Source organism: Schistosoma haematobium, chromosome ZW, assembly GCF_000699445.3.
Source record: "Schistosoma haematobium chromosome ZW, whole genome shotgun sequence".
Classification (NCBI taxonomy): domain Eukaryota; kingdom Metazoa; phylum Platyhelminthes; class Trematoda; order Strigeidida; family Schistosomatidae; genus Schistosoma; species Schistosoma haematobium.
Genome location: NC_067195.1, coordinates 44,533,241 through 44,559,820, shown reverse-complemented (window position 1 = coordinate 44,559,820; position 26,580 = coordinate 44,533,241). Strand labels below are relative to the sequence as shown.

General features: G+C 37.1%; 1 protein-coding gene across 2 annotated transcripts; it reads left to right on the top strand.

Annotated features, from left to right (window-relative positions):
- Positions 1-538: 538 nt before the first annotated feature.
- MS3_00003663 (uncharacterized protein) lies at positions 539-25,548 on the top strand. Of its 2 annotated transcripts, none has more exons than XM_051211519.1 (10): positions 539-625; positions 5,573-5,773; positions 5,810-5,840; positions 7,632-7,840; positions 10,282-10,478; positions 11,505-11,774; positions 14,162-14,265; positions 16,278-16,367; positions 19,021-19,110; positions 19,843-25,548. In XM_051211519.1, exons 1-10 carry the CDS (start codon positions 623-625, stop codon positions 19,851-19,853), a joined length of 1,206 nt encoding a protein of 401 aa, XP_051071586.1. In that variant the 5' UTR covers positions 539-622; the 3' UTR covers positions 19,854-25,548. The 2 variants fall into 2 exon arrangements, with proteins under 2 accessions (XP_051071586.1, XP_051071587.1); XM_051211520.1 differs by having other exon boundaries at positions 5,810-5,864; positions 5,910-7,840; positions 7,875-10,478.
- Positions 25,549-26,580: the final 1,032 nt, after the last annotated feature.

Genomic DNA, 26,580 nt, shown 5'->3' with positions numbered 1-26,580 from the left:
ATTTGAGTAAACTTACGACGTCTTCACGTCGTTCTTTCATGCACAGAGCACACATGACGCTGTGCTCTTGCCCAAGACTATTATTAACTGTCAGCTTGAATAGTGGAAAAACTTTAAGATGAGGTTATTATGTGTTACTTAACCAACTTTGTTGGACCGGTAAGTCGCAGTACTGCGTTTACGTTCATAAGTACAAACATATCTGATAAATATACCTTACGGTTGGGCCATCTTTGTTCTTTCTGCATACTGAAATGATATACTTAGTGTGCGTATACTATACAACGAATTATCAATCACAGAAGTCATATTACCTTATGTACTCTTTTCTGCTGAAAGAGCTACCTTGGCAGGTCTCAAAATTGTCCCGATGACATAGTATCATTGAAGATTCGTCCTATATCATGCATCATTAAGATGGCATCACTTTCGTTACTTGAAGGATGGACGTTACCACATACAGTGTGGTTGAACTCAAATCAAATTCAAAACTCTTGAGTTGACCGCTTCTGTAAAATCTTACGAATTGTCGAGGTGACGCATCAATCGTTTTACGACAGTTTGACCTTCAAGTGCTCAATCACGTCCTTCATTCGATGAAACCACTGGACCGTTACTCGACATGGTTCGTCGGTTATTTCATTGTTTTGTGTAGATGTATATTACTGGTTTAATTCGATTTTCTTTGAAAATTGCTCACATTTATCTGCAGATTTTGGTACAGGTTGGTTAATCCAGGGAAAGTTTTCCAACCCAACTTCCTAAATCTTTAATGTTTGCTAAATGTCTGACTGATTCGTATATTATCTCTCAGAATTTAGGTTCTTTTCAACCAGATCGTAACTCTGGGGCTATTCTTGTGAGTATATCAGGATAAATGCTATGTAATGGGTTAACCTGTACAAACGAGTCTTAAAGTTTGTTTATCATTAGAATTTATTTCATTTTTATTTCAACACATAAATAATGGTACAAAGAGGCACCAAATACATATGCGCCACACAAATCTCACTTGATATGTGTGAGGGCTGTGATACTGCCCGGGTGCCCAAACCGAAGCAGGTGGTTTTCTTAGGGGGCCACACCCCGAGCCTTCGACCCGAAGGTCTGATCCACAAGGCAGTGGAGCATCCTAAGGAGATGCAGTCCCATGGAAGCCGGTGACCAACGATTGGTTCATACGCCATTTGTTCCTTCAGGATACTGGAGCCCATGTGCACCATTGGTTGGAATCCAGTTAAAGCGTTGGACATTCGCTTTTCGTCCTCTCATTTTCGTAAACAACACCCCTGTCACGAGAAGGCAGTGAATAGGACTTCCCTGGAAGAGGCTGTATACGCGTGGCCGTGTGAGAGCATTTCGCAAAAGAGTTGACTCCCTCCACTCTCGTCTGTACCAGGGCATTTGGGGGCTTTGCAACTATAGTACAGCAGTGAGTAGTTATGAGTTTAAACTAGTATATACATATTCTTGTTTTCAATTACGCTTTCTTATTTTGTCCCTATCGTGGGAGTACTCTTGCGTCGCGATGTTATACAGTTTTGCAAGTTCTTTTCACTGACGGATAGGAATAAGAACCGAGTTGTTAATGCTCCTGAAGGTTTTGAAAACAAAGTTCTTACTTCGTATGCACTCGTAAAACCTGCACTTCTGAAGTTCTCTTTTAGATGAAGTGTCAAGTAGAGTAAAATGACTGGCAGCTTCAGGTGTCATGACGTATGACAATAAATAGCGCATAGACATTTTAGGGTTATCGTTTATTAACCAAGTCAATATGGCCATTTGCAATGAATTTTGTTGACGTACAAATTTGCTCCTTATGTCTTGCTTCTGAAGACATGAGTCCAACGTTTTCCGTTCCTCCTCGGATGACAAAGGGGACTGCAAACTTAATAGTCGGAAATCAAATTGCCGCGGATGTTCACGCCCACCAGACTTCGATATTAGCTGCACAATGTTGGTACTCAAGTCTGAAACAACAGTACATGATACAGTCTATCAAATCTTAAGCACTTAGCTCAGTTGGGCATTTTACTTACTCGGTCGGTAACCCACTTCTCACACGCCTAGACTTGTATGTTGAGCGTTACTACCCAACTGTGTCGAACTAGTTTATTAAGGTATATGTAGTAGGCACGCATACTTGGCACTTGGTGAGACAACGGTGTTTAGCAACCGAAATTTAGGATATTGGATGTGGATGTTTCTAGCCTGCATCTCGGCCACATACATGTCAATGAAATTGTACAGAAACCATTCGTTCAGTTTCAATGCACCTCTACGAAATGTTAGATTACTGTACTGACCTCTTCAGCTTCTCATTGTTTAGTGGCAGTGTTTACGTCTGTAGAACTGTTGACACGGTAAACATCCAATTTGTTGAACGAAGCCAACAACTCCTTTGCGGTCTGGAAACTATCTATAGGAAATGGTCGTTTCTATGTTTGTAACTCACCGCATTCGTGAATGACCTTACACTTCATGACTGACCAGTTGTCATCTGACTGGGCACTGTTTTGTAGGTGCATATTAAAAAGGACCGTAGGATAGAGACGAAGTCCTTTTCCCACAATTCACTGTTTTGCTGCAATCAGAACCTGCCTCCCACTTAGTGAGTCTATAATTACGTACTGCTTGTTGCTCGGCTAAATAGGAACTGGTTTAAAGTAATACCATCAGCAAAAATCAAAAATAGCACATAAACGTATGTAGCGATGGAACAGTCGCTAAATTATTAACACAAGAGCAATACATTTACAGTCAATATCCTTAAAGGAAACCTATGTGTGCTCATGACTAACTACAGAGCACATAAATATTCCTGTCACTAAAATGGAAGGGTTCTTCGAAGTAATCCCGTGGGTCTGTAAGTGATCTAAATGTCATTAGTCCATTTTCCCCTACATCAGTTGCAATACCAGGCTTTCGTGTACTAGAATAACATCTGGCTTAAATGAAGTTATTTTTGTATTCTTAAGCATAATTACCTGTTTCCCTGAGTGTGCCTTAACGATTGTTTGTATAGTATAGTATATAGTCAATATGCTAACTTGAAGCCTATCACAGAAAGATATCTACGCGTAACGCTGAGCTGCTTGCTTGGCTGCATCATACCCGCCATGTACTGATTTCTTAATCTGTCTCATATAAGACTCGAATGGGAAGGCGAAAAAGAATCTAAAGGTCCATGTGAACGAGCATCCACGGGAAGGTGCTTCAACAAATACACATTATAAGTTTTCAGGCCCTTAATACCGTTCATATTCCCTAAGAAAGTTCAGTAAACCAATTCCGATAGAATCCGTAACGCTGTTATGTAGTCTTGGATGCGCTAACAAATAAGTCGATAATACTAAACGCTTGAAATTAAGGTACAAGGTTTGTGGTAAACTTTGTTGAAGAATTATGCCGCCTAAGTACGGAAGAAACAGTAGACACTGTCGACTTCCATACTGAGACGAAGTCTAATGTCCGACATTTACATTGAAAGTCAGAAGGAGCACTTGCTACGCAACTTGATGTTAACTTGTATCCCTAATTACATACTTGTTTATGTTTCTTAGTCTTTTGTGAGAAAATTCTATCTATTTATTGATTATTTTTTTTCATCTCAGCCACAAATCCTCATTATCTCCTCCTGACAGTCGAAAAAGCAGGCATTATGGTGCATTTCCCTATTGTTTCCCCTTTATCTTTCAACGAATTTTCCCTTTTGTTCTTTATTTCACCTTTATGGGTTGCTTCGGGTGTACTTCCAGGTTTATGCATCTAAGGAGGCTCGTCAAACGAGGTGTTTTGAATGTACGCAAATGCATATCTGTAGTTATCATATTCATTGAGATAGGGATTGATAAATGAAGGGAACCATAGTTTATGAGTCTTTTTTATCATTAATCTAAACGGTGTAGAAAAGCATGAGATTCTTAAATGTTTCATATAACAATCTTAAAGTATTGTCAATGGTATTAAATGACATTGGCTTCAACATTTGCAGTAGCGGGGATAAATCCATTCTTCGCAAGTCTTGAGAATACCATTATCTTATGTAGGGTATCCGCTTATTGATAATGGAGTTTGATTTTAAAATCACTAGGTTACAGGATCGACTCTTGGTACGTTTTAGGATTAGGTATATCCCTCATACAAGACGTTTTACTCAAAATCGAGAACGCGAGTCCTTACTAAGTTGTTATTCTTGGAAGTCACTCATTTCTTTTTCTCTCGACGCCTATGTGGCTCTTCGTTACTTTTTCTTTTTGTTTACATCTCATATCTTTGATCGTAAGTTTGAATGACGTTTGACAACTTGGACTGATACACATTCGTACTAGATTTCACGTTATTTGTCTACCTTGTTCGTACTTACTCCTTGGCTTTATTGTCAAAAGATTTAATCACTTAAATCACGAATGCGTAATTTCGATATCTGTAGGTTACTAGTATTTGATCATAGGTGTCTTCGAAATATTGCTCGTATATCCTGGGACCATCGAGTAAGTAATGCAGTTGTTAGGATACGGGTACTAGGTAAGGATGGCAAATCAATTGATGACGTATTGGAACTTCATCAGTTGAGATGGCTGGGACACGTGTTACGTATGTCCAACGACCGACTGCCTCGACCTGCGATGTTCAGTGGTATAGGAGTAGGTTGTAAGAAAGCTAGGGGCGGCCAGACCAAAACATGGCACAAGTCCATGAAGTCACTGACAAGTGGACTGAGTCATGTCGGTAGGTGTAGACTACCTGGTTGGGGACCGCGAGATGATAGCAACCGATGGTGAGAGACCCTGAATGACATGGCTCAAAATCGTTTGCAATGGCGCGGGTGCATCCACTCTTTGTGTTCTCCCAAATTTTGATCTCATTATTCCTCCTTGTCTCTTTTTTTCTCCTTTCAAATTTATTTCACTGTATTATATTCTTTAAGTATCATCTCCAAACACTAATCTTCCCGATTACTGCTTATACTCTTATTACCTCTACTACTACGGGATTTGAATCGACCACTGCATCTCTGTGCTAATGTGGTGTGGCAACTCGAACTGATGTACGTACGTACGAAGTTCTACGTTGTTACTGACTGAATTTCGATCTTTAATCAATTTTCACTGGAATTAATATTAGGTGGTTGGATATTACCAATAAGCAACCTTAAACCAATATTCTCTTAGGATGTATGAACTTAGAATGATACGCACGCCAGACCCTACATTGTGAGGGTAAATTCTCGTCTGTCATGAGTTTTAACAGTAGGACGGCTGTGTTCTGTGGGGGAGTATACGGCTGCAAAAAACAAAGTTCCCATTATTCTTCTCACATTCTGTCTACAAGTGAAATGCACAAAAGAAACACAAATTATTTTTTAAGAAACCAAATTCTGTAAGTTTATTTGGTTTACTACTTGTTTGCAAATGTCTAGAAGTACATCGTTTTTGTTCTGCATTATTTTCTCATGATATTTACTTCGTACAATGTACTAAAAACCTTGTTTTACTAATCCAATAAATTTTATACTCCCAATGCACAAGAATTCCATGTTGTAAAGTGGAATCTATTCTTAATATTTCAGATATCTATGAAAAGGACGGCACGTGATGAGGTAGATTGTAAATCTAGGACTCGTAGACATTCAAAGAAATCAAAGTCAACTGATTGTCCTTCCACAAAGGCGTCAGGAATTAATATCGGTTTAGACAAGTCAAATCAAACGTGTAGCGTTAAGAAGGAATATTCCAAGAATGAAAAGCTTGGTCGTAAATCAAAAAAGAGGGTAAGTATTTTTGGTATAGCTAATGCTTTTGTTCAGATCTTACAAAAATCTATTTCTGAGACCAAAGGTAAAAATCAAATCTTTGTTTAAAGTAATGCTTATAATTAAATTTTGACGTGATATATTTTTGTTGTAGATTGAGTGACATTTTCACTTCACAGTTATCCTATAAGTGTATTCGACAAGTGCTTTGCCAATAAATATTCTATTTGGCTCAAATAGTTTTATGTAACTTAACATATGCAGTAAAATAAACTCGAAATTATATTCTGAACCTGAGATCTGTTAATAATACCTTATTACTTTCATAATAATACAGCGGCCGTAGTATTCTAAGCTTAACAAGTGACAAATAGGGATGCTTTAATATGTATTAACAAAAATCTTAAAGGTAATGTACCGTATAACCTTCGTTAATACATTAAAGGGGAGACGAGTTTTTAAAAAAAACTTATTGAAAGCTAATAAAGGAAGAAACGTTGACTATAAGCAAGAGTACGGATTAATTTTAAAACTGCATAAAATTGTAATGAGTCAAACCTCTTAAGTGAGCCTCCACAAAGCTTCCTGAATTGTGAAGTTTTTTCTGTGGATGCTACAGCCTACAATCTATGGCGAAGGCGGGATATCCGTCTACCAATTAAGGGACGAGTATACTGAGCAGCAGTTCGTTCTGTTCTACTTTACGGCTGCGAAACGTGGCCATTAAGAGTGGAAGATACTCGTAAACTACTAGTGTTTGATCACAGATGCCTTAGAAATATTGCTGGGATCACCGGGTAAGTAATAGTGAGGTTAGATACAGGGTATTAGGGAATGATGGTAAATCTGTTGATGAGGTTGTGAATCTTCATCGACTGAGATGGTTGGGCCACGTGTTACATATGCCTGAACACTGATTACCACGACGTGCAATGCTGACCGTTGTTCGGGATGGTTGGAAGAAAGTGAGGGGCGGCCAAACCAAAATGTGGCATCAGTCTTTGAAGTCACTAACTTCTAGTCTTAGCCATGTTGGTAGGTGCAGACTACTACGAACGGTTGGAAACTGGGGTGACATGGCTCAGAATCGATCACAATGGTGTCGGTTTAACACTCTATGTCTTCCCTCAATCTATGAGATTAAAATTGCTTTATATCTTTCTACGAACTAATTCTTTCTTCCTGTATTATATCCTTATATGCAATCTTTCTTTTATATATTACCACCATTGAATTAACTACTTCTATGAATCCGGTGTTTATCTTGTGCTAATGAGGTATTACAACTTGGACCGATGCATATATGTGCCCGGTCCTACGTTGTAGTTGACTGAGGACTTGAAATTCCTCAAGATTTCTTACAAGACGTCTCCTTCCTTTTCCTAAATATTGGTATGATTATCTGGTAACAATAGAAATTCGTAATTGTAGGGTTTAGAAAGCTTTTGTTATAATTCATCATGATTCGCTACCTTGCTATATCTCGCCCCTGTAACAATCTCATTTCGTCTCTATATTTTAACTTTAATGTTTCTGTTAACTAATAATTTTTTTCCCGAAATACTCTGCAGTATCCGTTCTTTTTAACAGAAAGTCGTCCGCTTTTATTCACTTGGATATTTAATGTTCACAATACTAATAGGTTTTATTGCATTAATTTGTTTCTGTGTTTTGTGTAAAATTTCTGTATGTTAGTGTTACGTAGTTTTGCGTTAAGTTGTTTATAAGCTACACAGAAAAGCGTTTCAATAGAAATAATTCTTAGTCCTTGAACTTATTTTAGCTGATCAGCAAACAAAGAAAATTTTATCACTTCGTTTTATGCTTTCTTTTAAATAAAACTTTTTATAAACGCACGCGATTTTTTACGATTAAGAGCTAACACATGGGACACCAAAGTTGTTGCTTACCAGTCTACCATGCAGTGTCAGCCAAACCATTTTGAAGGATATTTTTCCATCAGTTATTCATTTGAATTTGCGTAATACAGCTGGTTCGAAGCACGCGCTTTTAGACTTTTCAAGTAATGACGATTACTTAGATGCTGTGAATCGTTTAAAATCAATTGAATTTGATGGTGTCAAAGTAAGTGTATATTATACATTTAGCATACTTTAAGTAATCTCGATTTTATTGTTTATTTTTTTCTTTTCGGCGAATTCATTTTCAAAGCTGTACAATCGCTGCATTGCCGAGGCAATAGCCATACATTTTGAAAAACCAGAATTATGTGTACAAAAGAGACTGGTACAACCTCTTCTTCTACCATGGTCTTAATGTATTAAATAAAAGATTTTTAAAAAATTTCTCTTTCTTCATACTCTTGTTCCCTTACAGCCACCTGCTTCACCTTCCATCTTCCCTTCAAATCTTCTACCCCCAACCGGTTTGTTTTTATTTCCACGATCATTCCGATCACATTTCATCTCTGTTTCAACATTTTATTTTATCATGCTGAGCCATCATTACCCAATGAATACTTCAGCCATTAACTATCAAACGATTATTAAACTTTCCTTGTTTAAAAATTTTTTTACCTTTGTTTATTTAATCTCACTGTCACCATGTATAACAGAAGTTTATTATCAGTATTATTATCACCCTGTAAAAATAAGTATATATATTTGCGATTGTACAGCTTTGAAAATGAATTCGCCGGAAAGAGAACTCTTCGCTGAACTAATCTTTCTTATTTAATGTCATAATGGGTGTATTCCGTTTATTATTTTCTGTCTACTGGTCACAATTTGTTTTGTGAGGTGTACTTACAAATAACTTTTTGTCACTTGTTATGTCGCTTATTTTCTAAGTTTTGCGCTCTTCGTTGTCGAATGGAATATGATGTTCAGGATAAAATTTTCGAACATGAATTTTAACAGTTGGGTCTCATGTCGAAATTTCACTCTTCATCCCTTTTTAGTTTTGTCCATCTGTTAGTATTTATAGTCGTCGCACAAGTAATATGGTGCTTTTTATCTAGCGTTAAGTTTGTTACTATCATCAAAGCACTTTGTTATAATCTTTTTCTTACGGTATGACCCAGCTATACCTATTGCTTAATATTCTTGGACACCGATTCACTCGACAAGTCCCCAAATCAGAACACGGTTGAACAGGAAAGAGATTATATTCCAAATAACAAGGTTAGATGGAAGCAAGAAGCAAGTAAGAAGCACAATAGGGAAAACGTTAGTACATTTATAGTTTTTACATGAGAAGATTCTACAGTATTCTCCAACTATCGACTAGTGCTGATTGGATAAGAATTAGCCAATCAGCGTGCACCAAAGCGATCGTGCATTGAGCATGCTTTAATCCGGTCTATGTCCTGCTAACACACTTCTTAAACACTGAGCACTTAAACTAAACATCTTCAGGACACCTTCAAATTGATCAAAGAAATCAAAATCCACAGTTTACAAAGCATTTGAGCAATATATAGATCCTCATTTAATTAGTCATCAACAACCTAGGATCGGGAAAAAATGTGACGGTTCAATTCAGCATACTTAAACATAATGAAATTTAGTAAACAAAATGAAAAGGAGATAAAAATCATTATACCAATGGCGAGTAAAGGATTCCATATAATTAGTTCCCTTCATAGACATTATTTTTGGTTTACAAAATGGATAATCAAAATCATAACAATAGTAAAGTAAGCGCAAAAAATATAGTTTTAAAAAATCAAAGCTTCGGCAAAATGATGAAATATTTTAGCTTTCTAAACAAAGAACGAATACATCTACACTGCCTCGACCGATCTCAAACCATTTCACCAAAGTTCATCAGTCATTGATGATTCTCACTATGAGGATACCGACGTAAATGTTCACCACTAATGACATAACTCGGTCTAACAGTTAGTAATATCGTGGTTTGACTGTCTGTAACGTTTTTACAGATCCCGAAGTGTCGGCGATGTTTAGATTCATGAATTCCAATGCATGAGTTTATATTGTAAAACAATCGAGAGACAGTCGTACGTGAGTAAAAATTTCATTTTTCAGATTAGGTAATGTTGTGCTCTTACCCTACCTTAGTACCTACAAATTTTTAACGAAATAAATGTTCATAAATCTCCTTTTACTTTTGTGTTTTGTTTTTATTCTTTGGAAGGAAAGTGTATTATATTTAAAGAATCACCAGAAAGTTTGAAGAATATTTCTGTGTTATACTTAACTTTCAAGCAAAGCTTATCCTTACAAATAATAATAGTCATGATAATATTAATGCAACTTGCCAACCAAGTGCAAATTAGTTTACTTAGCTTTGAACCACATTTATCTGAGAATTAGTGATACTAACCAACTGCCCAAACGAAAGTAAATGAAGTGCAATTTGAGTTTGGGACCTAGTGGTTTAACGTTTGGTTTAATCACTAAACTTACCACTCTGATCGTATTCACAATCAACTATTAAACTAAATACTACCTCAGTCTTGCATCAAATATATGTCTAAATAGTCGCTGCACACGCTTCAATTTATTCATGTGCCCTTTTAAAAAATATTATTTGTTATCTAGCCAAATTATCGAGCCATCGTTGGATTCACAGAAAATGTAATCCAGTCTAATCTGTCAAGACAATTTGTAACTAATAGTCCTAATTGTTTAATCATACGAAACTTGCCATACTCACTAACTGCAACTGAGATTAAAGAACATTTCCCCATGGCCAATCGTGTTCATTTAGGTGTAAATAAGTTTGGAATATTCAATGGGTAGGTACTATTTTCCTTTACCACTTTAAATGAAGTATAGTATTTATTAGATATTACTTTATTGAATCATACATAGGATTACAACTATCAATATTATTAGATTGATCCCAAGATGTCTCATGATCGATGAGTATTTGATTTAGGTGGTCAAATATATCTGTATAGTTATTGAATCGAGTTCTGGATTTCAAGTAATCAATTAATTGAGTTATATTATTCATAAAATATGACCGTCGTATTTGCCGGTAAAGATGCAATTAGGACAAGATAACTAAGTATTACTTGTCTCTTTGGTGGGTTCTTGTAGTAATAAATGGCGTTTATTCCTAGAATCGATTACTGTGAACGATAAACGTAGACAACTTTTTCACCTTTATTGTGGCTCTATGTTAAGTAGAGAGAAATAGATTAAACACTCACTAAATGGTTTATTAAACTCATCGAAGAAGAATCAAGCGAACTCTAGTGGACGCGAGTATATATACAATGTCTTCAATAATAATGAAAAAATAGCATACTACAACATGTACAAGCCAATCAAATCGAACCGAAGGCCTCCAGCTGCCACGACAAACACAATGCCCTTAGACTATTGGGTCGCCATCCAACTGTTTAGATTCTCAGCTTTAGTTAGTTTGTCGTAATATAGGGGTTTTGGTTGTGAACTGCCCCACTTCTGATGTAGTTGACATTAGAGTTTATGACTTCTCACTAGAGCTGTAGGAAACTCGTGAGAACTGATCACTAGTGTAAGTATATGCTTATCACTTTTCAGCACGTTTTTGTGGAGAATTCATAGAATTTAATCTAATGGTATTAGTTTCACTCGCTGTCTGATTTATTTGTTGCCTACTGCTCAAGTCTCGAATTAAAAGGAACCAATTTTACAATGCTCTGGTTTCAACAGTTCTCCAGTTTTTCGTGTTAGCTCATAATAAAAGTCATCTTGAGTTCAAATATTATAACTGATTATCCTACTTCAAACTTCGATCTATCATATTCATTGTTTAATTAACTTTTTTTTAGTTCATGTATATTAGAAATGAAGAATAAGGAAGATCTTCAAATTCTTATAAATGAATGTAAACATAAGTATATTAATAATCGAGTGGTTAGAGCAAATCTACAATGTAAATCCAAATCGGAATCGTCCAAATCTCCCGATGCAAGTATGAGTTATGGTTTGAAACTTAAAGAAGTACCCAATGTGATTGAAGATGATCAAATTAAAGCATTATTTCCCGAAACATCTTTGACTGGTTTAAGCTCGGCACCACTTAAAGATTCCAATACTAGGTAGGTGGCCTTTGTCTAAATAACTTGAGAATTCGTCTGAAAATAAAAAATACTTTTTTTAAAAATCGCGACACTCAGGATCATCGTTGAAGAATCAGTTGAATGGAACTAGTCACTATACAGCAACTTCATTAACTATGAGAAAACATTTGACAACCTAGGTAGGAGAACCTTATGGAAACTTCTTCGACACGACGGTGTACCTTAGGAGATCATCAACATCATACGTAATTCATACAACGGACTACAGTGCAGAGTAGTGCATGGAGGACAGCTGAGAGATGCATTCCAAGTAAGAACCGGAGTCAGATAAGGCTGCTTACTCTCCCCTTTTCTTTATCTTCTAGTGATTGGCTGGATTATGAAGGCCTCCACATCTGAGGGGAAGCACGAAATACAAAGAACAGCTTAGAATCAATTAGACGATTTGGACTTGGCCATCCTATCCCATACACACGACAAATGCAGATGAAGGAAACTAGTGTAGCAGCAGCCATTGCATCAGTAGGCTTCAACATACACAAGGGAAAAGACAAAATCCCTAAACACAGCATGAAAAACACCAACCCAATCACACTTAATGAAGCTCTGCAAGATGTGGAAACTTTCACGTACCTGGGTGGCATCATCAATAAACAAGGAGCATCTGATGCGGATATGGAGGCAAGGATTGACAAAGCAAGGGGTACATTCTTACAATTGAATAACATATGGAACTCAAAACAACTGTCAACCAATACAAAAGTCAGGATCTTCAATACGAACATCAAGTCAGCCCTACCGGACGGAGCTGAAACTTGGAGAACTACCAAAACCATGATCAAAAGGTACAAGTATTTCTAAACAATTGTTTACGTAAGATGCTGAATGTCCGTTAACCGGATACCATCAGCAACAGCCTCCTGTGCAAGAGAACAAACCAACTTCCAACTCAAGAGGAAATTAGCGAAAGACGCTGGAAGTGGAAAGGATGTACATTGCGGAAGTCATCAAACTGCATCATGAAGCAAGCGCCAACTTGAAATCCTGAAGGGAGGCGGAGAAGAGGAAGGCCAAAGAGCACACCGTGTCGGGAATCGGAAGCAGACATGACAAGAATGAATGGCAACTGAGAAGGATTGCCCAGGACAGAATCGGATGGTGAATGCTGGTAGGCAGCGGCCTATGTTCCACCACGATGGCTAACAGGCGTAAGATTTGCAATAAGTGCTTCATTCATATGCGTCTATCACTTGTAAATTCTACTAATTATGAGTAGTGTAGTTCTATATTTCGGTTTGTGTGGGAGATTTTAATGTTGATTTAAGAGCCCAGAGTAGGATAAAGGTGAGTTTTTTTACAGTTTATTTGTCTCTATCATATAGTTATGGGGTTAATTCATTATCCGCATTGACTGGGAACCATACCATGGGACCTCCGAGATAAAAAGGAAAGATCTAAATTGGTTGTAACCCAGTAAAAGATATTTTCAGATGTAATCCTTTGAGCCATGACATCAGTATGCGAATATGTTGTGTGTTGTTTTTTTTTATTATTTTTTTGGCTTTGGAATAAATGTGTCAGTAGTTCTACCAGGATGCTTTATGCTTCTTGTAAGGAGTGAGCTAAAAAGCAAAGCCTAGGCATTAGTAATTTTACGTCGAATTTCATTGTATCAAATTCACAGTATTCATTCAAAAGTACTCATAAGTTGCAATTCTCATGTTTTCGATTTTGCTTGTAAGAGGATCACTAGACTTATCGATAGATTTTGTTTATATATACTGTAAACAGTGTTATTGGCTTGTCGTTTTCCGTTCATGGCCACCAGGGAACTTTGTTACCAGTTGGGTCTATGGTAGTAATTGTTATATTAAGCACAAAAATACTAAGAATTGTTCGGCGAAAAGAGACAAGTTGTTTTCAGGTTCCTGGTTCATTGATCATTTTATTGTCATCTTTTTTCGGGTACTTTGACACATCGTTACACATATTGCAATTTAGTTGTCGTGTTACTTTTTATTAGTAGTGCCTTTGACTGGTTACGCGAAACTGTACTGTGGAATTGTTTCTTACGGAAAACATCTTTTTAGAAGTTAACATGTTGAACATTCTGTAAATAAATACTTTAGCTCACTTGATGATATGCAACTATCTATTTCCGTTGTTGAAGATCTGTAGTTAGATTATGTAGGTTCCTCCTCAGTGCTTGAATAAATGTCGTATTCGTAAATATGAGGTTGAAGTGTTGGTCATAATTTACAATTATTTAGTATCGTTATTCTTAATCCCCGTAAACTTATTTTTAGATACAGTGTGAGAAAAGTAATTAGGAAATTTTAGTGAAAACTTGGTTTTACTACATATCTGCTAGTCTTCACTCAACATATACATTTTTCTTTACATAGAAATGTGTTCATCTTCTTCAAAAAGAGTGCTCAGCGTAAAGCGGCTTTTAAGATGTTCAAGAATGAAGTTATCATGGGTTATCCAATTTCCTGTCGATTATGGGGTACGAATGTAATTTAACTTGCTTTTTATTACAAAATTCTACTAAATAAAATACATTTACAGCTACACAAAAGCGGTTATCACTTTGGTACAATGCCAGAAAATATATCACGTGGCATTACCATTTACGCCCATATAACTAAACTCCCTCCACTCATGGGAATGAGGAATTACGCAAACATGTTTATACGCGCTGATTCCTCGGCGAGTGAATGGCCTGCCAGTGGTAGATAGGGAGTGGAGTATTGTGATGTTGAGTCTTCTGGTTTGTGTTGGTTATTGGTGAAATGTCTTCTGGTGAGTGTGATCTTTGTATATGGATATGACGGTTTCCAAATTTTGATGCTATTGGCCTCATAATCCAAAAGCAAGCCGTCAGTATCCATCTTTTTTACTATCGCCATATAGTCTCGTCTCCAATTGCCATAACAGTGAGGGAAATGGCAAATACACAAATGTTTTAGTGATAAACTGTTAACATTTAATTCGCCAATTAGTGTGAACTTATATCGCTCGTCATGTATACACGTTACAATCACACTTAACATATGATGAACGAATTCATTCAGGATGGAGAGAAACAGCAAAAAAGTTTTTGATCGAAGTAATTACACTTTCTCTAAATACATTACAAAGCCTTTTCTCAATTTAGAATGGGTACACCCCTTAGATTTTAAGGAAACAATTGGCTTGTTGGCTTTGCTACTTGCCGAGGATTACATTGATACGTATGATTTTCTCATCTATTTGAAAAACATGTCCAAAAAATTATATCTCATTAACGCCTTTATGATAGAAGAGTTGACAACAGCAGGCAAAACCCTAATGCTGAAAATTATTACTAGCAATTACATTTCTGGCACCGTTCAAAAAACGTGTGGCCATAGTTGATTCTTTTTATAGAGTCTGATGAAGAAGTCACTCGTGCGGGTGCCGCAAAGTTTAATCTGAATATTCTATTCTTGCTGGTTAAGTGATGTTCTTTAGGAAATGTAATTGATTGTCGAAGAGCTGTTAATGTCCCGACGTTTACGTTTTTTAAATAGAATTGTACTTCGTATATGGATTTTCTATTCTAAATAATTTTTCTATCTTTATTTTTCTTAGTATCATTGATTTTAGCGTTGTGTTATTTTCATTTAGCAACTTTGTGTCTTTATGTTGTCTCAAAATGTGAAAACCTGAATCAATCCGATTACATATATGATCTCGAAAGAGCGTTGTGTTGACTTGATTTAGTCTTTTTAGCAAACTAAATTAACAACTCAACTAAGTCGAATGATGATGATATCCAGGATGACCGTTATATATGATCGCGCAACAATTGTCTGTTTTTCTGCTTGATAGTTGTTTAATAGCTCAAACTGAAACAAATTTGTGTTTTTTGGCACAGCTGAATTATAATTTGGAAATAACATGACCATAACAATGTCAAATATATATTCACTTGGTCTCAGAGTGAACATCAACTCTGAGATGCAGGTACATCCAGTTGAGGAGTCCCAAATAGGACGAAGACGCGCGTCCTGGATTCCACTGCTAGTCACTATCCATCTTTGCTTATAACGCTTGTGAATTAAGGCAGTTCCGAGGCAATACACACAGTATGCACATATGCCAATAAGAGACTGATCAACTGCAGTCCTTAACATCAATGGGAAGATTCAAGTAAACAATACCAAGTGAGTTTAAACTTCACCCTGTTGCACAAGCAAGTGGCTATCAGGACTCAGTAGCTAAGTGGATAGCGCGATGGCGTTTGAAGCGAATGGTACTGGGTTCGAGTCCCAGAGTGAACATTAACTCTGAAATGCGGTCGAGTTTTCTATTTACTAAGCTGCTACTTTGCTGTTGGATGTTGTTACACATATTGAATATTTACTGACCAGTTAGTCATTTTATTTATTTTCACCTTCGACCTTATTTAGCAACATTTCACTGCCTAGCATGTGCATTAATTTAAAATATATTGTTATCACAGCTTAATTAAATTTTTCAAATTTCTACCCTTAGTTCCTACTAATCGAAGGCATAAATCACAAACAAAGAATATAGAGGAGAAAGTGAACGATACAGTTCTAAATTATAACTTACCCAAGTCAAGTAAGTAATGGGTTTTAATTCCTTCATTTACCGCCTTTATAAATAAGTTTGACTCTGATGATACCAAGAGCATAAACTGTCAGAACTTCACTATAATGGATTAATTTTGATTTTAATTGAAATATTAGAAACAAATCAGAATATTCCACAGCTTTCCAGGATTTCAACATTGTTTTTTTCATTTAATTCACTTCAAACCTGGTACAACTGGACACCAAAAGTACGATGTGCTACACAGAATATAGAAATAGCATTCCGAAGAAAGAAGTGAGAAAAGAAGTATATCTCAAGAAAAGGAAATAAATGAGAAGGCCACGGTGTATAATTGGAAATAAGGTTCAGTTAACAGAGAAAGATTTCTCTCAGTTAGAAGTTCCATCCATTATTATGAAGAATAACAAAGAAAGCTGCAATATGATATATATATATCAAGAAGCATTCAGATTTTCGGTCTACTACAGGTGTAGATGTGATTTAATATTTGGTAGTAGGCGAGGACGTGATCAGTATGTCTACCTGCATGCTCCTCGTACCAATTTTTCACAAGTTTTGTACAGTCGGCAATGAATGACAGAAGCCAATAGTTTGGACCCTGTGGAAGTAGATTCGCTCCTCGATAATTGTAGGGTAGATGAATATGAGATAGTTGCTTGTTCGATAAATTTCCGAATAAATTCTTAAATATAGAATAGAAGAAAAAGCTATGGAAACTTTCATATATTTTTTGCTGCAGCTTCAATAAACCTTAATAATTTCACTCGAATTTATTCGAACTCAATTATTATTTATTTATTTATTTTAATACATAGATATTGGTACAAGGGGACACCAGATACATATGCGCCACAAAAATCTCATTTGATTTGTGTGAGGGCTGTGATACTGCCCGGGTGCCCAAACCGAAGCAGGTGGTTTTCTTAGGGGACCACACCCGAAGCCTTTGACATATAGCTCTGATCTACAAGGCAGTGGAGCATCGTAAGGAGATGCAGTCCCATGGTAGTCGGTGATGACCAGTAGTTGGTCCATACGCCATTTGTTCCTTCAGGATACTGGAGCCCATTTGCACCATTGGTTTGTAATCAGGGTTTTCCAACTCCCCTAGGTGGATCCTCTATATCCACCAACCCGGTTAAAGCACCGGACATTCGCTTTTCGTCCTCTCAATTTCGTAAACAACACCCGTGGTGCGAGAAGGCAGTGAGTAGGACTTCTGTGGCAGAGGCTATATACGCGTGGCCATATGAGAGCATTCGGAGAGGGAGAACGAACTCTTCCCACTCGGCTGTACCTGGGCATTTGACTTGATGTACAAAACTGGAAGATCAATGATTAATTTGTGGTTTTCCTTTTAATCCTCTAGTAATAATTTGTTATGCGGAAAGTCATATACTGTTTATAGTGTTTTGTACGTCCATCGAACCAAGAAACACGTCTGCTGACCTCCAGTGAGTGTTGCTGTGTTCTATAAATAGAAAGGTAGTTAGAATAAAACCACTAGAACTTTCAATTTTGATGCCTACTGTTAGGAAAATTTGCCGAATATGTAGTCAAAAACAATCACTAGCCTTATTAAGAGCTCTTCATACTTAATCCACATTAAATTGAATTATATTACTACACAGGCCATCTGCAAGGAGTAATAACTACCAGTCATAACGCAAATCATAGATCCCAAACAAAAATTCGAGGATTAAGGGAGGCGGAAAATTGGCAGCCAAATAGCAAACAGGCTTATTACTAATAATATGTGCAAATGGTCGATAACATTGATTTAGATATTCATAGTGCATGTTTAACGCGTTTTATGATAATAATTGACTCAAGGTTAAATATCCTAAAAATACTTGATATTAATAGGTAAACGTCTACAAAACATAGTGCTGATTCAGTATTTCCTTCCATATGCCCTGATACCGTACTAACCGTAATCAAGCAGAGGATGTGGTAGGTTCGAAGGATTAAGATATCAGCTAGGACTGGCAAACGGGACGAAATTCAGCAACGCGACAATAGAACAAGCTAAGTTATTCCACTGCGACCTATCTCTGTTGGCTAGAAGAGGACCAGATTCATCCGGGAAAATATATAACTCCACAAGCAGCCCGGAAGAATAAACGTCAAGCGCACGACTCACACGTATATATACAACACAAAAATGTCCTTGAAAACGTCACAAGATAGCATACTAAACGGGGAATCCAACGAATGACGTTTAAGGTCCTTCCAGGTAGTAAACACAAACCGAACGTAAAAGTGTACGTTTTTGACGCGAGAACGAGAAATTCAAGTTCCCATAATGAAATTACAAAAATAATAAGTTCACCAATTGATTTCTGGAGATCTAGCATCTCCATAGTATGTAGCAATCTAGCAAAAACAGAACTTTTGTCCATTTATAAATTAAAATTGCACAGGCAGAATAATTCAGGCTCATTAACTCAGCAACAATACCAATTGTCCAATAAGGTTATTTCGACTATGTATCGGCCTGATTCGAAATCAGAATCTCGTGGACCAGTAACTTAAAATAATCATATCGCTTATTTGGAGTGTAAATAAGTCCTTTGTGGACCCCCGGTGTGTATGTAAATACTCATTTTTAACAACTACGAATTTGTAGTAAGATTCTTTAAATTTAATATAACTACAGATGAACTCGGTCAGAATGAAATAAAATGGAATATGGAAAAATGTAGGAATATGTCTTCATCCTTTCCCAAGAAGTTAGTATTTGAATCTGGTAAGTTGTTAATATTTCTTGTCATTGGTTTTTAAAAATTATTCACAAATGTATAATCTTTAAGTATTGTAAATCACTGTCAAGTTAAAACTATTAAAAACATTTTTTCGGATGTTTTATGCAAACACGTTTTTTATCTGAACACTGAAATTTATTTGTATTGATGGCAACAGTAATTTCTGTCTATTTTAATGTAATGAGATCCGCAGTATCTTGTTCAATTGTGGTCATTTAATTAATAGGATCCTTTTTATTGATAATTCTGTTTTGGTAAGGAATGCATATCAATGCTCTGCTCTTTGAAGTACCATATTCCCTTTCCAATTAATGCTTTATATAGCTTTGGACACGAATTGATATTGTTTGCAACCACGATCCGAGATGAAATCGGACCCAAGACTTCTGCACATGGTGACCGGTGCGATACCTTCAAACTAATTAAATAAAAATCTAGTATATCTCACTTTCCGTTTTTATTAAATGGTCATTTGGTGTGATAGTCATTCACCGGTTAGTAACTGTTCTGCTCGTGAAATAATTGTCACCTCGTTAAAAACTATGGGATTTGATCCGTGAATACTGTTTAAGTATTGGATTTGTGTAAGTTTGTGCACTACCGAATAACCTCTACAAAGTGTTACGTTTGTTGAGTGTTATTTTGTTCTTCATAATTCTATGGTTGATATCCGCTTATGACGACAAATGTCTTAATATTATTGTTTTTAATTTCAGATGGTGAATAAACAGTGGAGACAGGATTTTTTCCAACACCTGTTTTACGGACGATTATAGTAGCGATACACTGAGGAAATTATACTAGTTAGAGTAAAGAACAACCTGATTATTTGTACAAAGTCACTTTGATTTAACAAAGATAATTTTGAAAACCTTACGTATTTACTTTGACTTACCAAAGTATTCTCATCATCCTCATTAATGTTAGCTAACGGAAGTTCCGTCATCCTAGAATACTTTTTTCCTTATCTACATCTTAGTTTCGTGTGCTTGCACAATTATACTAAGTATATTTAACCCTCACTTGGCTCACTGACGAGTACCTGTCATTTGTGAATGCACGGATTGGTCAGAATGCATGGCCACCAAACGATTTACAAGATGCAATGCTTATGGAGAAGGTTTCAATCTGCATTCTAGTGAGAGCTGATAACTCAGTGTGTTATTGCTAGTACTTTTATAGGGGGTTCATTTGTGGAAAATGTGTAACCTTTTACTGATACGTTTACGTGCTGATTTCGTAATAACCAGGAATCTCATTTCAAACACCGGACAAAGAAACCTTACTCCGTTCCATGGTTTGTCCGTGTAAGAAAATCAATACATTTGTAGATTTATATGACTACCAGCTCCTGGGAACTGTTCGTTCTGTTGATTTCAGATCTTTTGAAGGGTCCTGAAGAACAATGATTAGTCCTACGGTTTTCGTGGTTTCTGAATACTTCGGGGGTATAATCGGTGATTTATGGTACCTTCCATATTTAGTGTTTCCGAGGAGATTTAACAACATTTTGGTTACTATGCATGAAACACGAACGGTCGATCATTAGTCAACAATGAAAGTGCCGCAGGGTTCCCACTTATTATAGAGAGCTTGACACTTGAGTTATCATAAAATACTTGTCTTTTCCATCAGTACGGCTTTTGTAAACGGAAGTTGCTTTGCTTATAAATTGTTCGTCCACTGACCAATCCCTGCATACTGCATCCAGATGTCCCCCTGTCTACTTGCGTAGATGTACGCGTTGATGATGAGAATTAGACAAATATGATTACTCCCCAAGGGTTTTTAACAAGTTCCAAATGCGTCTTCATGACTTATCCTCTGTATTTCTTGGGATCCAGTATTCGCTGTAGCTCTTGTGTTATGTGGTACAAAGTTCTCGCAAGAGTATTTTGGTTCTTCTGGTATCACTGAGTTTATCTATATCAACATGGAGTAAGTCATACCTTCTGAACAGTAAGTTCGATGTAGTACCAGACGACGAAGAATGGAGTACCTGTGATTTAACTATCTACCTAGAAATTTGAGGCGGTACTTACGGTCATTCTTGTTTCACAAATGTTTCCGGTATTTATAAACTGGCATGGGAAGTAAGCTAACTAATTCCAACCAAATATTAACGGGACCCTGTTTGAAGAGCTTCGAAACTGAAAGCATTGAAGATAAAAGTAAACAACGAAAATGTTTCAGTCACGATGTTCTGTACTTTTCGATAATGCTTAGTTCATCGGATGAAAAGACACCGAGCCTCAGTCGAATCGACCTGTTATGTTGAATGACCACAACATTGGGGAACTGCTCACTTGATGTTGAGTTGTTTCACCATCGGTTGAGGTCGAAATTAGACAATTTATCAATACACGACTGCCTGTCTATGACTCATAATTATAGCATTTCTGCGGCCTATCTTTATAAATACACTTCCATTCTTGTGGGATTTCAGTACGATATTACAGTCACCAGGTTAATGTGAGAAGTAATTATTTAGTGAAGTTTTAGAGCAGGTGTCAACAACAAACCTTACCCAAATGACCCGCTAAACTGGTGGTATCGCTATTTTGGGAGGTCGAAAGCTAGGTGTAAGATAATATGTCTACACTTGTCAGTCTCAGTATTGATGAGTTGATGTAGTTCTACGGTGGGGTCGAAACATTCAATATTATGTTCTTACTTTGTTTGCTGGCATTTGTTATTCTTCGCATGCATATCTGATGAGACTTCAGATGCTTTTTGAGGACATTGAAGAAACTGGACTTCCTGGCCATCATGTTCGGGTGGATTAGAATGTTACCAGGAATTACATCCGAAGTTATTGACTTTACGTTTTAAAAAGGCACAGCGTAGAAAAATCTCATTATACACCATGGTATACATTTCCGCATCTTTTTTCTGATTAAAAGCGCGAAAAATATATAGTGTTTCGTACCGATTTGTATATGTGTTTCGTGTATATTCATGTGATTATTTATTAGTTTTTCTATCCGCATACATTTTCGACATAGATGTTACTATTGGCGTGCTAACCTACATTATACATTAAAGCTCTGAACTATGCAAACCCACTAATCTCTTCTTACAGTAGTTTATTCTTTCATCAATACACTTGTGAGGTTTAGAAGCAAGATGATGTTGCTAGAGTAATAAACTTTACTTAAGTTTTTGAACTTTCCATCGTGTAACTACCTAATCTACAAGAGCTTACGTCATAGCTTCACTATTGTCTTTGCTGACTCCCTCCTTTATTATACTAAGTGTCCTTGCTTACTGATGGAATAGGATGATATGTACAACTACGATGAGTTAAGGAGTGGTCGTGAGGCCGTCGAAATGTCACTCTGATCATTGCATGTCTAACAGTCTCGTGAACACCGTCAAGTTCAAGGGAAGACAGCGCCAACCACTAAGTTTCCACATCATGAACAGCCAAATTCGCGGTGTTCCCACTCTGTTTATTATTATTTTTGCGTCATACGTTCATCCAAGTATCCACAACACCTCAATACAAAAAAAGGTATTTGAAGTTAAGCAATAATCCCGAGGTTTGACATCAATATAAGCTGAGAGGTAATGACATTCCTGTCCAACGCAAGCAGTGTCTCAAACAAGGATGCAGTTCACGTCGGACTCACCAGTGTTGATTACCAAAGCAAGTGATTTATATCGCTGATTGCGGTGATATTTGCGTTGAACAGGAATAGCATTACCTCTCAGCTTACCATGATGACGAATGGAAAATGTTCGACGTACTGTGATCACTACCTCATGACTAAGCCGGCACGACCGAGACACGAACCTGTTTCCACGATGAACCTCATCGAAGTTCAACTATTTGTCAAATACTCAACGGCCCATTTAAATCTATGAAGTTATGGTCTACTGAATTTGAAGTATGGTTTGTAGAATTATGGTTCAGTTCGTTTTTAGTACTACTACAAAAATAGACCTAATCCCAACATTGTAGATATATCATGGTGTGATTACCTAATCTATAAGATCTTACGTGGAAGTCACATAATTACCTACACTGACTCCTCTTATCGCAACAATCAGCAATATGATGTTTGGTGTTTATAAAGAACATATTTAGGTTGGAGATAAAACAATATATTTAGCATGAATAGAAAAGATACGTTACAAAAGAATGATCACGCCTGCAAGACTCAACCATACCATCCGGTTTAATCTCGAATGAGTGTTCCCGCGTTCACCATTATTGACCTTTTCTTAGCGTTATATGTTGAGAGCTTACTTAACCAGTTATCTCATGTTAAGGTATGAGGATTGTGTGGTTAGGGCCAATACCATTACAGGTTCACTATGTAGCATGGTCATTACGCACTCCTATACGATTGATCGTCACCTCACTCCACAAACGTTATGACTGATTCCTAAAGCAATCCACTTATCAAAACACTTGATCAACGCACAACCAGCACGTTACACAATTCGTGATTCCTTTACAATCATGAACTTTACGAGTGTGATCTACTAACTCAGACTGAAATATGTTTTCTGAAACAGTTTGTATAACACCTTCAGTGTTTAGTCATCATACAAACCCAAAAAATCTTTTACATTACTCCACGAAAATGTGAGATTAGTATTGATCAAAAACAGCAAAAGTTCGATTCTTTTACAAAAGTACTGAGGCAGGCGTGTATTTTTGAGTGGGTAGATCCTGACACGGTTCCATTTTCATAACTTTGAACTGGGATACAAAAAATGACACACCTCAGGTATTTCTGTACCCGAGGAGTTCGATGGCTCCTCTGACTTGCCGGAATATGGTTAAAGATGGAAATATGTAAAATAACTGTCTGGTTAAAATGCATCAGAGGTGAAACCTAACATTTAATGTTCGTCATTGTAGTTTAGTTCTTAAAAATCGTGATGATCAGAGGTAGTCGAATTCGGTATGCTAACTAGTAATTTACACAAATGTCAGAATCGTATCCTTGTAGTCATCAATGGATCATTATTTTAGACGGAGAGAATTTCATGTACCGAATATTGGTATGGGTGAAAAGATAATACCAGGTTAAATCTGCCTATTCAACCTTGAGTGGCTTTGTTCAAGGTGGGCGTTCCATATTTGAAGTGCTCACTGTTGGTTAAGCTTATGTTAACTTCTACGAATTCGTAGTGTTCGAACAATTAAGTCTGAAAACCTAAAACAAATGCGTTTAAAATAACTGTGTGTTATCATTCTTCAGTACAAACACTGCTCTTGTTTCCGGGTAATTGGAAATCGTGTCAATTTCCAAAAAAACGATATATCAGTAAGTATAATAACATACAATTACAAGGACTGTTTATTTATGTTGGTAGGAGATTGTCTAGCGCTAGCTGTCAAGCTTTCAGATGCCTCAATGTTTCCCTTGATGTGAGCAAAGAGTTTAGACAGCTGATGCTGAACAAACTTTCCTTGTTTAAGTTGATTTCCTAAGAGAGTGTAACGAATTTCAACGCGTAAGAAGGCAGCTCGACTGCTTTGTAGATTGCTCACACTAAACATATGCAATTGGAAAGATTGAAGTTTAGTGCGAGCGAATCCTTAAAACAGGTAAGAAGTCGATTTTTTAATGGTATGCTAGCCCAGGATTCCTCATGACATCAATCTGAATTATCATTAAAAATTGTATTGTCACATGCTTAGCATTGTATTGCATTTCAATCAGTGTATAATTAAAATACTATTCCTAACAAATATTTGGTTTCCACATCATTATAATTATAGCGGTATGAGAGAACAGTCTGTTTGAATATTGGTAGATGGGGCTTTGGCTCCTGCGACTAGTTGTGGTACTGTAGTGGACGATAACACAGGCGGGGACAACCAAACGTATTCGAATACAAAATCACAGAATCACTTGGTAAAATCTGAGAACGATACAATAAGTAGTTCATTTGTAAAATGTCAATCAACTGTCTCAGACTTGATTATTCTTTTGTTCCCAAATCAATCATTTTCGTTCTCATTTCTTCAATCTTCCTAATATTCTGAGGCCAGACATTTCACTTTCGATTGATGATAAATACTACTTATATCTGTTGACACCAATAGCACACACCACAACACTACGTTTTAACAGCTGCCATTTGTAGGGCAACACACAAGAAAAACCTCTCTTATTATTCATTTTCTAAGCCATCGTTTCTACGACACGGACTCTTTGAAGTTCATTCAGGGCACATAATCAAGAGACCTATGAGTGTGCTTAAGGCAAGTGCCTATGATCATTATCAGAAACATTTCCAACGATGTATTTAGGAAAATGACTAGAGTTTATAATGTATTTACCTATTCAAACTGTCGGGCAACCAACAATATGTGGGTTAGACCTTTAGGTCAAAGGCTCGGGTTGTGGCCCCCTAAGATAACCACCTGCTTCGGTTTGGGCACCCGCGCAGTATCACAGCCCACACACAAATGATGAACGCTTCGAAAAACAATCAACTGATTCAAATTATCATCATTACAATTATTGTCATTATTAATACTATTATTATTATTACTATTATTGTCATTATTATTATTATTTTCCACATTATTCACCTTCTTTTATACTTATACAGCGGCTCGTCTTTGGTGGAAATTTGGCTGTATCTAAATGTTCTCGTGTCACTGTCCGGTTGAAAATTGTATGTTACCACTGAATATGAGTACTGAAGCAGTTTTTCTGAAATCACGTGCGCCATTCAAACTGGCTGCCTTCAACGTTCGCACACTTATGCAGGTAGGACAAGATCGCAGCCCGGATGCAATCAAGGATGAGTTTTACCACCAGTTATCTGTTCTTCTCCAGAAAGTGCGTTCGACAGATATTGTAGTACTAGCCGGAAACTTGAATGCTCAGGTCGGGCGTCTAGGCACAGAAGAGAGTCGTTTAGGTGGCTGATAGGGGCTTGTTGGTCGCAGGACAGATAACGGGGACCGTCTACTGCAACTGTGCACAGACCACAACCTGTTTCTGGCTAGCACTAACTTTTGGCACAGTCATCGCTGATGTACCACCTGGCGTCCTCCCTCTGCATCCCAAGCCTGGACTCGGATTGATCACATCGCGATCAGCTACCGCTGGCGTGATTGTGTACAAGACTGCCGCTCCTTTTGGAGTACCTATCTGGACTCTGACCATGCTTTGGTCTGCGCCAATCTTACCTTACTTTTCAGTGGACAGCGAAGTGACCGCCATCAACGGATTGATGTTAGCAAGCTGGTTGCAACTTCTGTTGCAAGTAAGTATCGAACCGAGCTAGTTTCTAGGCTAGCTACCACTCCACCGAAAAGTATAGATGAGCATTGTTTGCGATTGCATGACGCCATGAAAATGGCGGGTACAGTCATTTGTGTGTTCGCGAAACGTCCCGCTTATAAGCACTGGGTTTCTTCTGGTTCCTTACAACTCATTGAAGCCCGTCAGTCTACTCCGGGTGACCGTGAGTTTGAC